At 45.0% G+C, this 15,146-nt stretch overlaps 1 protein-coding gene across 3 annotated transcripts in view; it reads right to left on the reverse strand.

Annotated features, from left to right (window-relative positions):
- The window catches only part of FAM135B (family with sequence similarity 135 member B), a 256,633-nt gene that overhangs the window by 138,506 nt on the left and 102,981 nt on the right, over positions 1-15,146 (reverse strand). For all 3 annotated transcript variants that reach the window (XM_006053410.4, XM_044928866.2, XM_044928867.2), the window contains exon 2: positions 12,041-12,136. In XM_006053410.4, the coding sequence (XP_006053472.4) occupies positions 12,041-12,117 (77 nt within the window). In that variant the 5' untranslated portion in view covers positions 12,118-12,136. The remainder of the gene's footprint in view (positions 1-12,040; positions 12,137-15,146) is intronic.

Consider the following 15,146-nt stretch of genomic DNA (forward strand, 5'->3'; position numbering starts at 1 on the left):
ACCAGGACTGGACAACGCAAGCCAAGATGTCTGAGTTGGGCAAGTCCTTCCCAAGCTCACTCTGGACCAATGCCACTTGTGAAGTTACCGCCAACAAAACGAACGGTGTCTGTGAGTTTCCTCAATTCTTCAGTCCCCAGGAAGATGTGTGGATGTAGAGGTCCAGGATATGGGTTTTGGAAGGGAAGCCGTGTGGCTTCTGAGAAAGTGTGTGGGGTTGGAAGTGAGACAGACTTGGAATGGAAGCTGTAGTAGTCTACATGGCTTCAGGCACTTTGTTTTACTGTTTGTCAAAGGCGGTTTGCTCATGTGTAAAATGGGAAAGATAGTATCTGCTTCTCCAGGATAATTAAATGAAATGATGGAGATAAAATGCCTAGCTCAGTTCCCAGGATACTGCAAGGACTAAGCTAAAGCCAATTCATTTCTTTGTTTCTCTTCCTGTTTGCTTACTTCCCCACTATTTGCATAGGTCGGGCCACCCATTACCTATTTGATATCTGCATGATGAGAGGAAGCATAAATGGGGGGATGAAGGGATGGATATGTGGAGAGATGAATGGTCACATCTCGAGAGAGGTGATTCTGTGGCCCCTTCTGCAAGCTGAGATAAGGAGTGTGGAGTGAGCAATGCAAAGCACACACAAGAATATACGAGCTCCGCAGCAAGCTGGAGGCAGGCTTAAATCCTGGGCTGACGCCAGCAGTAGGGCTCCTTCAGGCAAATTGTGTAATAACCATAATGATGATAAGGATAAATAATAATTAGATAGCTCAAAATCATCGAGCACAACACACACACATGTAATTTTTTGTTCACAAAAGCCATAGGAGGTTGATACTACCATTATCTGGCTTTCAGATGTGGAGAAATGAAGTCATGTGTCCAGGACCATACTGCTCTGGGGGCTTGGAATCAGGACCCAGAATCAGATGTTCTGACACCAGAGCCCAAACATCAGCCCCTTTGAATTTCGCTTGTGTGCTCATCTAAGAAGTTTCCTCAGTCATATGGTATCTCAAAAATGTAAACTAAAAATCTGATTTGACATTCTTAATACAAATAGAGGGCAATAAATGTCACCCCGGATCCTTCACCAACATCAGCATTCATATCACTTATTCTTCAAAAGAAGGCTTCGGGACAAAATGGAAAAAAGTCATGTACCATCCTCCCCCCACCCCCAGTTAATTCCAACTTTGGACAGTTTTGCAAATCTACCCTTATGATGGATGGACAATAGCATGGGAGAAAAAGCAACCTCCAAGAGATGTTCTTTGGAACATTCATATCGCACAGCCCACTCCACATGTGTGCATACACACACAAATACTGTTGCAACGAAAATCCCAAGAGAGAACTCTGGCAGGAGACCATGGAGGGACTAATGTTCCACGGAAGACACTGGGGATTTTTTGGTTATGAGAGAAGAGTTATTGATAAGGAATCAGGAAATCTGAGATCCTGAGAAGACTTTTCCGCTCCACAGCTGTCTATTACAAGGCAAAGCATCCTTTCTCTGCACCCAGTTTCCTTATTCATATATGAGGCAAACTTGAAAGAGCTGATGGGAGAGCATTCCAGGCAATGGGAACAGACAGCACAAAGGCTCTAAGGCAGGGCCACGTCCAGTATAATCAAGAAACTACAGAGAGACTATTGCGGCCGGAGGTAAGCAAAAGAGGGAACGAGTAAACCAGCCGTATGGACTTTGGCTTCATTCATAGCCAACTGGAGAACAGCGAGCTGGAACAGAGGAGCATCACTATCTGCCTTAGGCTTTGCAAGGACCGTCTGGCTTCTGCATTGTGAGGAAACTAGACATGGGCATGGATCAGTAGGATCAGCTGAGAAGATTATGGTGCAAATCCAGGTGGAACTTGATGGTGGCTAGAACCAGAGAGCTTTAGCAGTAGAGGTGAGAAATATTATGTTCTGCATAACCTTGCACGATAAAGCCAGTAGGATTTCTGGATAAAGTGGACACGAGGTGTGAGGTAGAGAGAAGTCAAGATGTTGACTTCAACAACAAGAAGGATGGAGGTGCCATGAACTGAAATGGGGTTGTTTGCTGGAAGAGATTTGGGAGGGCAGGAGATCAGGTTTGCTGTTTGGATAGATCAAGTTTAAGACGCCTTAAGACAGCAAGATGACGATGGATGGAGGACACCTACTGGGCAAGTGTGAAGTTGAGAAGAGAGGAGAAACTGATGACCTAATAGGGAAGTCAGTAGCTTATAGGCGGGCTTTTCAGGTGGCCCTAGTGGTAAAGAACCTACCTGCCAATGCAGGAGACATAAGAGATACGGGTTTGATCCTTAGGTCCAGAAGATACCCTGGGGAAGGGCATGGCAACCCACTCCAGTATTCCTGCCTGGAGAATTCCATGAGGGGCCTGGAGGGCTACTGCAGAGTCAGACACAACTGAAGTGACTTAGCACAACACAGCTTATAGGTGGTATATAAATCCACTGGACCAGGTGACCCAGGGGGTGAATGTAGGAAGGCACTGCCAAATTGATTGGTGAAAACCTGGGCTACTGAAAGAGATGTATTTTGATAATAGATAATAAGAGATGTATTTTAATAATGGATAATAAATATCAAGCACCGTGCACAGATTTCTGCTATTTATTCCTTGTATTCAGTAAGTACAGCTCAGTCTATGAACACGGGGCCCCTCTTGGGCCCGAGGTATCCATTCATCTTCTCTCCTTCCCTCTTCCTCCCCTGTCTCTAAACACTGGAGTCTAAAGATTTATTTCAGTTGGGGTAGACAGAGACAGGAAGAAATCCCATTTTGGCATGCAAGCCTATGCTTAATCCTTATTGCTCAATCTATTTTCTCAATACCCTGCCCTAAGAGAATATTAGGAACTTTCCCAGCTATAAATAAAGGACACTGGCTCCATTTCATTATTGTTTCTTATGGGTCTAGAGCTCACTAAGTCATCTGAAGACAGAAATCAGTGGTGGGATCTGAGCTTTATACAAACCTCAGAAACTACCAATCAACCGGATTTGGAGTGCAAAGAGAAACTTCCTTGTCACAAGGCTCAGTAAATATCCCCTTCATTATCATGACTGGACTCAGGTAAGTAACCTCACTCATGACTAGGATTCAAATGTATGAGTGCCAACTATCTGTCAGGCAGTGCCTTCATTCTCCATGCTTCAGCCAAAGGATGTTTTAACCCAAATTTGATCCTCTCTTAAAACATGCCATACTCTTCCCTCCTATACCATCCTTGGGGCTTCTCTGGTGGCTCAGATGGTAAAGAATCCACCTGCAATGTAGGAGACCCATATTAGCTCCGTGGGTTGGGAAGATCCCCTGGAGAAGGGAATGGCAACCCACTCTAGTAGTCCTGCCTGGACAATTTCACAGAGCAGCGTGGCAGGCTACAGTCCATGGGGTTGCAGAGTCAGACATGACTGAGCAACTATCATTTGCACTTTTTTTTTTCATGCTATCCCTAGAGGAGAAAGTTCCAACACCTTGGTCTGTATTTCCAGACCTGCCCCTCCAGCCAGGATCGTTCTCTGTGTATCTTCCCCAACCTCAGCAGCATCAGCTCAGACAGGCCATCAAGTGATGGGTGACTGTGCTCATCAGCCCATCCACCTGATTTTGGCTTGATTACATTGAACAGCAAACCCGCTTTACCACGTCAGCTTTAGGTGGTAGCTCTCCCCAGCACCTGGTACAGTTTCCCTCTACGGGGCCAGTTCGCATCCAGATTCACAGACCATGCGCCCACCACACACACACAAGCAGCTCCGACAAAGGTTGTGTCTGTTTCCCAGGGCCATCTGTACCACAGTTGCGTGGGAGGGATGCCACACATTTCTTCTTGAGAAGGATGACAACAGAGAAGGCTTTAATGGGTAGAAAAGGGGGATGGCGTCATGCACCTGGTAATGTACGTATGACTGATACAGGGCACCCAAAACTGGCGCTCTGTGACAACCTGGGGGGTGAGGGGGTGGGAGGGCAGTGAGAGGGGGCTCGGGATGGAGGCGATACCTGTATGCCTATGGCCGGTTCATGCTAACGTATGGTAAAAACCATCACACTATTGTAAAGCAATTATCCTCCTATTTAAATAAATAAATAAGAACAACTAGCACATTCTTCAACTAAGGTTCAGCCCAATAAATATTAATCGTATAAAACTCAAAAAGAAAAAATAAAAGAGAGAGGGCAAGAGATCATCTCTGAGGATTCCATTCACTGAAAGATCTTTTGTCAAGGAAGTGTGAATAGATGTGGGTAAGAAAATGCTTCTGGGGCCTGCCAGTCATTGGTCAAGAGGATCTAATTCCCAGTACATCATCCTATTATTGTTCAAGGTAAACAGACAGACAGTGTCAGGCAGCCAGGAAAGGAAGTCTGAGTGAGAGTTCCCCCTAAAAGTTGTGCTCTGAAGTTGTATTGTTTGCAGAAGTGGGAGTATTTAAAGAAGTGGAAGTAGGGAGTGTCCATCAGAACATCTGAACACCTCTGTCTGCTCCAAGTGGAACAAAACAAGCCCAGCGGGGCAGAAAGCACATGCGTGGACTCTGGGGTGCAGGCCACCCCAGGAGAAGCCCTTCACCGGGCCACTTGCACAAAGTGCGAAACTGAACCAGACCTGGATCTCCTGTCAGTCTGTGCTTCCTCTGTTTCTTGTGGATAACACTGCATCCTTGCAGAACTGAGGAGGGCTTATGTGAGGCTCTTCGTAATGGGCTTCCCTGGTGGCTCGGTGGTGAAAGAATCTGCCCTCAACGCAGGAGACCCAGGGTCAATCCCTGGGTTGGATTTTACAGTTTCCAACCCCAAATACATTGCTGTTGACTCTAGTGGATCGAGACATAAAAGTTTCATGCAGTGGAACTAAAGAGACTTTTTTTCAAAGAGAAGAGAGAATTTCCCCCTTTCTTGGAACACACAGCATGCTGATGAAAGTTAAGTTCTATCTACATTTAGAAGGAGCAGCAAAGGACCAGCCTTGTGGGGGTGTCTTTTCGTTTTCCCAAAGTTCCCAAACAGTAACTGCAGGGACCTGAGTGTCAGTCCCTGGGACCTGTGGAGCCACCCAGACACCAGCAACATGGGAGATTGTTACATCCCTGCTGTTCACAAATGCTCCTCAACAGAAGGTGGAGATTTGCCTGATGCCATGAAGACTCTTGATCGGCGTTTAATTCCTCTAAGCTTTGTAAATGCCTGCTGCAGAAGTCTAAGAGGAGATGGAACAGGGATCTGGGGGTAAGTGGGGATGGTTAGGCTGAAGATCATGCCCTCCCTCACCTCACTGGGCGATAAAAGTGCTTGGTCAATTTATATTCCCAACAACAGGGAGACTGAAAGTTGCTCAGTCATGTCCGACTCTTTGTGACCCCATGGACTATACAGTCCATGGAATTCTCCAGGCCAGAATACTGGAGCAGGTAGCCTTTCCCTTCTTCAGGGGATCTTCCCAACCCAGAAATTGAACCCAGGTTTCCTGAATTGCAGGCAGATTCTTTACCATCTGAGCCACAAGGGAACTTCAAGAATACTGGAGTGGGTAGCCTATCCCTTTTCCAGCAGATTTTCCCACCCCAGGAATCGAACTGGGGTTTCCTGCATTGCAGGTGGATTCTTTACCAACCGAGCCATCAGGGAAGCCAACAGTGCAAGAGCGTTCTCTTTTTGCCACACCCTGTCCAGTGGAATCTAGAAAAATGGTAAGATAAACCTATTCGCAGGGCAGGAATAGAGATGCAGACATAGAGAATGGGCCCGTGGACATGGGAAGTAGAGGAGGGTGGGATGAATGGGGAGAATAAGATTGGCATATATACACTACCATATGTAAAATTGATAGCCAGTGGGAAGCTGTTGTATAAAATAGTGAGCTCGGCTCACTGCTCTGTGATGACCTAGGTGGGTGGGAATGGGGGTTGGGGGTGGGAGGCTCAAGAGGAAAGGGATATATGTATATACATAGCTGATTCACTTACTAGTACAGCAGAAACCAATACAATATTATAAAGCAATTATACTCAAAAAAATTTTTTTAAGGTGCTTGGTCAAAGAGTATTCATCTTCATCAACATTACCAGAGACTTAGAACCAAGGCGGACTTCCCTTGTGGCTCAGCTGGTAAAGAATCCGCCTGCAATGTGGGAGACCTGGGTTCAATCCCTGGGTCGGGAAGATCCCCTAAAGATGGGAAAGGCTACTCACTCCAGTATTCTGGCCTGGAGAATTTCATGGACTGTATAGTCCATGGGGTCGCAAAGAGTCAGACATGACTGAGCGACTTTCACTTCACTTTCACTAGAACCAAGACACATGGGGAAAGTTCATTTTCAGGGTGTATTGTTTATATTATTAAGACTAAAGTGCTTCCTAGTTATTCAAGAACAAAAATGTCACGGTAACTTCTGAATAATGAGATGCATTTTAATATGTAAAAAAAGAAGCAAAACATCCAAAAATAGAGCACTGGTTAAATAAATTATGGTGGAGTTATATGACGGAATTCTTTGCAGCTGTTAATCATGTTGTAAAGGGACATACAGGTGATTAAAAATGTTCACCACGTGGAAAGAGAGAAAACAGAAAACAAATTAATATCACACATTTTTTTGGGGGGGGGCCAAGCTGCACAGAATGTGGGATCTTAGTCCCCTGACCAGGAATCGAACATGTAGCCCCTGCAGTAGAAGCATGCAGTCCTAACCACGGGACCACCAGGGAAGTCCAATATTTTACATTTTTGTAAAGGAAAACACATGTGCATATGAAATAATGTTTGCCCAGTGAAAAAGGAGAGGAAGAGGGATGGAGTTCTGATTACAAAAGTGATGATGTGTATCATGAAAAGTAAGAAAAAGTACAAGGATGAAAATGTCACCATAATTCTTTCAACAGGCAAAACTGCTTTATATATGTGTGTATGTGTGTGCCATTACACATGTATACCTGTGGCGGATTCATTTTGATATTTGGCAAAACTAATACAATTATGTAAAGTTTAAAAATAAAATAAAATTAAAAAAAATAAAAGTTTAAAATGAGAACATGATGAAGTACATTTAAAATTGCTTTTGAGCAACATTTGACAACTGATGGGAGCAAAAACAGAGCAGCTAAGGACTGTCTTATGTCTACTCCTCTGACCCGAGGTGCACTCAAAGACCCTTCCAAGAAAGAAACATGCTGTAGTTCAGTGGATCTCTAGTGACGGCAGTATTCACTAGCTGCCCAACCAGGTCAGCTCCAGCCCTGGCACTAACCAGCTAAGGACCATCTGGTGCAGATTTCAGTTGTGACCAATGAGAGAGAAAGGCTAGGATGGGCTTAGCCCACCTTGCCAGCGCCGCCAAGCCTGGCTCTCACTAACTAGATGCTTTATAAACATCACTCATGACTTCTTGTGTGTGTGTGTGTGTGTGTGTGTGTGGTTATTTATTTTTAATTGAAGGATAACTTCTTTATAGTATTGTGTTGGTTTCTGCCATACATCAACATGAATCAGCTGTAGGCATACATAAGATACTGCCAAACAAGAAACTGAGGCCAGAGAGTCAGTGATGCGCCCACGGGTGCCCGGCTCATAACAGAAGATGTGGAAGCAGACCTGAGATCTCTGACTCTTAGACCAGACCTGTGTCTCTGCTTTTTCCTCCACACCAGGTTCATGACCACGTGCCCTTTCGTTCCGCTTGAGAGGCCTGAGCGAGCACCGCAGTGAGTGCAGAACTGAAGGGGCCTGCACCACCCACCAGCATTCTAGTCCACCTTTACTCCTCCGGGAGGTTATAAAGCCCTGTGGGTGGCTCTGAGCTCACAGAGATGTTTCAGTCTCTGCAGGCCAACTCTCAGCCCCCTGGAAGGGTCTTTTCTCTACAGATCTGCCGAGTGTATCCTCAGCCAGGGGTTAAGAGGATAAAAGGCTTAGAGCCGTAGGCTTATGAAGTCACAGATTCAAAGCGGAAAAAAATGGGGGGGGCGGAGAAAATGGGACAGGGTAATTGTTAACAGGAATGTGGATTTGCTAGAAAAGTAATCCGGACGGTCCAGCTCCATAAGCCCATGGGTGTCTGATGTCTCTTCCCTCTCCATAGGAATATTTTTTTTTTTAAATGCCATTTCATGGGGAAAGAGAGATCAAATTTTTATTAAAATAATATCATGGAATTTCAGAGAAAGAAAGACACTTAAAGATCACTGAGTCGATCTACTCTCCCTTGTGCTAGATGGAACCATTGGCAGCAAGTGATAAAAGTCCCAAATCAAACTTCGTGTAGTCCTTCCTCCCTTTCTAAAGGCGGGAAGGACTGAAAAGGACAGCAACAAATTTTAATAAGAAAAGTGAAGAGAAGGATTGTTTCTGACAGAATCAGACAAATCAATTCATTGATCTCTGGCAAGCAAAGATAATTGTATTTCTGAGTCTATTAAGGCACATCAGGGCTAGTTAGCTCATTTCACAGGGAGCTTAGCTGTCACTGGGCATCGAGGCACAGTGGAAAATGTCAGGGCAACAATACAAGATGGCATTTTCTTTCAGGAGCCACTTGACTTAGGAGTGAACCGTTTTCTCTCCAGCAGAGATGAGACAAGTGAGTTTTTTCAGAGGGGATTTCAACCCTAATATTTCTACAATATTTGGCCTTCCACATCGGGTCTTGATTATAGGTCCTTTTGTGTGCAACCCTTCTGTGGGCAGGACAAAATTTACATGTAAAATCATCTAAAACTTCTGGGCAGAAAAATCTTCTAAATGACATTGTAAAGAAGGAATGGAGGAAAGACAGGACGTGAAGCTTAATTAATATCAAGCAATGAAAACCTTCACACACATTATAGTCCTGTGTGAGTGAATGGATGACAGAATAAAACATAAAAGACACTCTTTCGAAGCAGGGGGAAAGAGGATTCACAAAAACTGGGCTGAACAGAGTAGGTGAGTATCAATCAACATACAGAAATAGTTTGGAGAGGTGGTTATATTTGAGCTGGAGCTTGCAGAGGGTAGAACTGTCAAGGCAGATATTAATATTAGGGTCAGGAGGGTCTGAGTGCAGACAATAATATAGCAGAAGTTTAAGATCAAACCACTGGGAGTCTGAGCACTGGGCTGAGAGTGAGAAAAGGAAGGGGGGATTTTTGAACAGGGAAGCAAGATGGTAACATCAACCCTTTGGGGTAATAACTCCACTAACAGTGTGAAGGACAGACTGGAAGCCAGGATTCACAGGTAGAAAGGACTATTTAGACAGCCTCTACTCGATACCAGTTTCCACGTTAGCTGCTTGCTCTGCATGTGTTAACTAATGCAATTAGCGCCCTACCTGATCAGATTAGCCCACAAGATGGACTTTGCCATCACCATTTTAGAATGATAGCTGGTTCGTGTTATCAGAGCCTACACGTGGCAGAGCCTGACTTCAAAGCCAGGTCTGACCCACAGCCAAGCTCCCCAGTGCCTCCCCGCCCTGCCTTTTTATTAGGATGAGCCTCACCACCAAGCACAGAGGTGGCCATTCATGAAGCCTTTGACTGGTCTCAGGAGATGCTTTTCCTTTGAGAATTCACCTTTGCCCTCAGCCCTAAATCCTTGAGCTCACCTCAGTGCAGACTTGGGATAAATGCAAGTTGATTGTTTGTTCAACATCATCAAAAAGCAGTATACATTCTGGAACTAGAAAAAACTAATGATAAACATAAGAGTGCTGTAAGCAAGTAACTCCTTGATCAGGACAAATCCCCGGTCAGCATTCTAAGTTCGGTAGCCATGTGATTTCAACACAGCCTCTCACACAACACAGCATCTCACAGCAAATCAAGAGTCGGGGAGGTGGCTGGGACCTCCCTGGTGTTCCCGTGGCTAAGACCCCATGGTCCCAATGCAAGGGCCTGGGTCTGGTCCCTAATCAGGGAACTAGATCCCACATGCCACAACTAAAGATCCTACTTGTTCTAAGACCTAGTGCAACCAAATACATTTAAAAAAAAAAAAAAGAGGGTTGTCTGTCTTGGCAGACAGGGTAAATGAACTGGCATATCTGGACAGAGGCTCAAGAAGCCTCTCATTAACTGGAGAAACCAAGTGGAACACAGATGACCACAGTCAAACACAGTTCAAAGAAGGACACATTCCTTCTTCTCCAAGCCCCAGCTCTATTCTCTACCATCCAAGGACAGCATGGAGCACACAGCCCCCAAGCCTACTTTCTTTCTCTTTGAGGACATCAGGAGATCATCCGCCACATTTCACCCAGGCCCCCACTGCGCCCACAAGGTCTGGACTGCAGGCATCACATCCCCATGGAGTGCCTGCTAGGAAAGTAATTACATTTCACATACACAGGGTGCCTGGGAGGTTCAGAGCAGAAAAATCCTTAGTCCTTGAGCTCCAGGGGTCATGCCTGTCAGGAACTCCCCTGGCAGAGGCAGAATCCTGGCTAGCATCAAGCCCAGCCTATCTGCAGCTCCCTGCTCACAGAATCCAGGGAGCTGGGGACCATCTACACCAAGGTCTTCCTGGAGATGGGACCTTAGGGATCTTAAAACTCCTGCCATCCCCCCCTGAGAAGTCTAACAGACTTCATCCAAAAGTTGCCCTGGCCTGTTCCTGAACGTAGCTAAACTGAAACCCACTCTCAAGCAACTCAGATCATACAATTATGCCCCCATCCACTCTGAAGTGTGCCTAGATTTCCATACCCCTTCACTCCATGAAATGGAAGCATTAAGAGCTGAAAGAAAGCTGCAAGAGTCTTCCTTGCTCTGGGAGGTGAGATGGACCAGTGGTCTCCAAGCTTCAGGATCTGCATATTTACCCGTAAAAATATTTTCAGGCATGCAGCCCCAATATATGTGTGTTTATTTATAAATCATATGCATGTACAGTTCTACTCATAAATGCTATGTGTTATAAATGTAAGAAAGGTATTTAAAAGATAAGAAATATGATAATTGATGGTTTCAAAATATTTTATGTGTTAATGGAATACATAACTTTTTGTAACATACACAGTAAACAAAATATATATAGCATACATAACATAGATATACAGTGGTAAGTATATATATGGCAATATACAATAATAAAAATTATATGTATTATATATTAAAATATACATATAAAAAAACGTAGAATAGTGATTCAAAGTTCTGGTTTTAACTCGGCCCAATTCAATATTAGACTTTATCAGTGAACATGGCTAAATAAGATGGCTCCCCAAACCATGTAGATATGGAAAGAAGAGTACCACAGACTTACTGGATAACTCATGATTTCCATATTCATTTTCATCCAGTTTTACCACCCGCACAGAGCTCTCTTGTGCCCTGGATGTGCCACTTTGAAACGTCTTGCTAACAATAATGATTTCACACAAGCTTCAGTCAATATCTGAAGGTCAATATACAGCTCAGATGAGGTACATTATTAATAATTAGGGTTACAAACCCATATGTAAGTTCACGTTTCTCAGTCTACAAAATGTTGGCTCTGATGAACTGGTCATTCTTTGTCAGTGTGGGATTCAAATGCCAAAGTCAGAGTACATCCTCAAAAAGTGAACCCAGCTGTATTTTAATTGTGTATTTTTAAAAGACATTGTAAATTCTCAGTTTCTAAGCGATCTGGGTACAGATGTATGATATGTGGTTTGGTGAGCTGGCCTCTACAAATATTGATCCTACAGACACCTTTTTATTAGAGTTACACGGGCAAGCTTCATTTCCAATAAATTCACCTTCCTTAAATGCTGACTGACAGATGTAATGGGAATAGCAAGTAGGTAGAGGTGCAGGAGGAAGAGAGAAATTAGCATTTTCTGGTCTTTGTCAACTTATGGCTCATTTTCAAGTGCACTAAAAGTCTGGGTTTTCCATTTGGCAGGAAAAAAATCATACAATTCTTTCCTCGTGCATCCAAAATTCCCTCCAACCTCTCCTTACCACCATCATCTCCTACCAGAGGAAAAACAAAACAAGAGAAATGAACAAGCAACGGGATAAAGAAGCACAATTAGTGAAAGCATACTCACCCTCTCTGAAACAGATCCACATTATAAAATTTATGTAGCTCTACAGAAAACTCAACTGTTCCTTGTACTTCAGACATGATCTTCTTGGTTCATTACCTAAAAAAACAAGAGGGAGATGAAGAGCTTGAGGTCTCATCAGCCAAACACAGACAGCCCAGGCTTCTACAACTGGACCCCAAGCAGCACTGATGGAGATGGACAAGAGCGTCTGGCCAATGGGGCCATCACTCAGGGGGGTTCCTTTCAGAAGACAGACATAGAGAGATGGGATGCCTTACATGATGCCAAATAGCTCACACTTCCGAGAACTAGGACTCAGACCCAGATACCCTAGTTTCTAAAGCTGGGCTAGCCCCTGCCCTTCCTTACCTGTCAGTGCCTGGAGGCACTACCATCTGGCTACGAGCACATGCATAATGACCAGCGGTGCAACAACCCCTATTCTACTTGTGTGACCTTGAGCAGGTCACTGAACCTCGCCCAACCTCAGTTTCCTCATCTGTAATGGAAGGGCTGGTAACAGCATAAGCATCTCATAGATGATGGAGAGATTAAATAAATCTGCCACAGAGAGCACTTCACACAGTTCCTTGTTGTTGTTCAGTGCCTAAGTCATGTCTCACTCTTTGCCACCCCAGGGACTGCAGCACACACCAGGCTCCCCAGTCCTTCATTCCCCCCCAGAGTTTGCTCAAACTCATGTCCATTGAGTCAGTGATGCTATCTAACCCTCTCATCCTCTGCCGCCCCCTTCTCCTCCTGCCCTCAATCTTTCCCAGCATCAGGGTCTTTTCCAATGAGTTGCCTCTTCCCATCAAAAGTATTAGAGTTTCAGCTTCAGCATCAGTCCTTCCAAGGAATACTCAAAGTTGATTTCCTTTAGGATTGACTGGTTTGATCTCCTTGCAGTCCAAGGGAGAGTCCCAGAAGAATGCTGGGATAAAAGTTCTTGCCCCATATGGCAGATAAGGAAAGAGATCAGGAAGTCTCTAACCTGAAGTCCCTTTGTGACTTTAGAATGTTCTAGTGGTGTGTGCTTTCATCAGCAGCCTCTCTTTACTACCATGTGTAACGGGACAATACAAGCTACCTAGGAGGAAGCTAAAAGGTAATTACTTGAAATTCCTTGCAACTGAGCAGGTTCTGGGGGGACTGTTGCTGCTGCCGCTATTTAGTCACTCAGTCGTGTCTGACTCTTTGCGACCCCATAGACTGTAGCCCAACTAGGCTCCTCTGTCCAGGGGAGTCTCCAAGGAAGAATACTGGAGTGGGTTGCCATGCCTTTCTCCAGGGGATCTCCAAGGATCAAACCTGCGTCTCCTGCATTGGCAGATGGATTCTTTACCACTGAGCCACCTGGGAAGCCTCAAAGAACTTGATGTTTCTAAATAGGTCATAATAGTAGCTGGCATGATCTTGGAAAGGGGAGAGAATAAGGAGGGAGTAAGAAGAGATTTGGTCTCTCTTGGCTGGCAAAGGATGATTGGCACCTAAGTTTCCTTTCAAAGGCCCCCCTCGTTCTGCCCCCAAGTTGCCTGGAGGACCAGACCACCATTGCTGGCACTCAGAATCCAACCTCACTACAGGTAATGGGGTCATGCTATGCCAGACCCAAAAATAAGAGCACAAGGGATTAACTAGGCTTTAAGACTTAGTAACTAAACAATGACAACAGCTTTGTCTCAGCTCCGGCCAGAGTGCCATCTGGGGCACCGTGTCTGAAGACGCAGGATTCCACATACCACGTTAAAATGCAGCGGATCTTAGGACCCAAGCTCTATAAATTCTGCAGGATGGAATTTCAAGCTGATAAGCCTGAAAGGCCAAACTCAGAAAATGTGTTAAAAACCTATTTCCCTAATGGGTGAGCCATTGAGGCATGCCCCAGTCCCACAAAAGGCATCAGAGCCAGTCAAGGTCAGAACCCGCTGCTCAGTTTCAAGGCATTTCTAGTAAAAGCTCAGTGGAGGGACCAACGAATAAAGCCATTCTGAGCTTCATTTCATTATCACATTAAACAGGAACCATGCAACATCCTGTCTTTCTCATCACCTCTCTCGGTCTCAATTTTCAAAATACGGCAGAGCTGGCAAAGGTGTCTGATACCCTTGCTTGTAGATATCAGTTCCAATAATTCCTGAACCCTCTGTGATCTCTGCTCCTGGGGGGAAGGATCAGGGGGAGGGCAGGAACAGGACACCCCAACACCCAGAGGCTCAGGGATTTCCATTCATTATTTCATACCCTCCTCACGTCCTCTCTGAGGCAGGTAGTACTGGCCCCCATGCACACAGGTGATTATCCACTCCACACAAGGGAAGAACACTGACCCAGGGGCCCACAGCCCTGGTTTCCCAGTGCCATGCCTCACCTGCAGAATAGCTAGTGTCTTATTTTAGAGTGGGGAATTAACATTTAGAAGAAAAATAATACATAGAAAATATCATACAGAACATTTTCTCCTGGGAAGTCACACCCCACCCTCCTACAGTTCAGGACTAATAGGATGCAATCCTGGAAGGTGTATATGCAAACACAGCTTCTTGGTGAGAAGCTGCCTTTTCCTTTTTAACCCGACGTGGTTCATTATAACCCAACACCCAGTAATTCAATGAAGGTGATGAGCTCACATTCAAAACATCAGTTTTAAAACTCCACATTGATTCTGCTGGCAACCACTAGGTCCACTTTGAAGGAGGTGCAGGAATCTGCAGGAATCCAAACTCACTGGCTCTGTTTCCAACCCCCTCCCTGGTCTTTCTGAGGCCTAGAGAGAGCTCAGTAACAGCAGTGGTGTACAGGGCTGGCTCCCCAGGCCTGCGGCACCTGGTTGACCAGATCACCACCCTCTTTCGGGACTACCTCCACTCACAAGTGAAACAGAACAGGGCTCTGTGGTCTTTGCCCCTCCCCGATCCGCCTCCACATCCTCTGCCTGCCTTTTGTCTGTGGAAAATTTTAATCAAAGATTAAATTTAATCAGAGAAGTGGGAAATGGGGAAACCAAGGAAATCAATCACAGGAGCCTAAATAATAATAATGCAGTCATGAAGCATAGTCAGGGCTTTTAGTTCTTTCTCAAGGGCTATAGACAATAGCCTGGGCC

Source organism: Bubalus bubalis, chromosome 15 (assembly GCF_019923935.1).
Source record: "Bubalus bubalis isolate 160015118507 breed Murrah chromosome 15, NDDB_SH_1, whole genome shotgun sequence".
NCBI classification, from domain to species: Eukaryota; Metazoa; Chordata; class Mammalia; order Artiodactyla; family Bovidae; genus Bubalus; species Bubalus bubalis.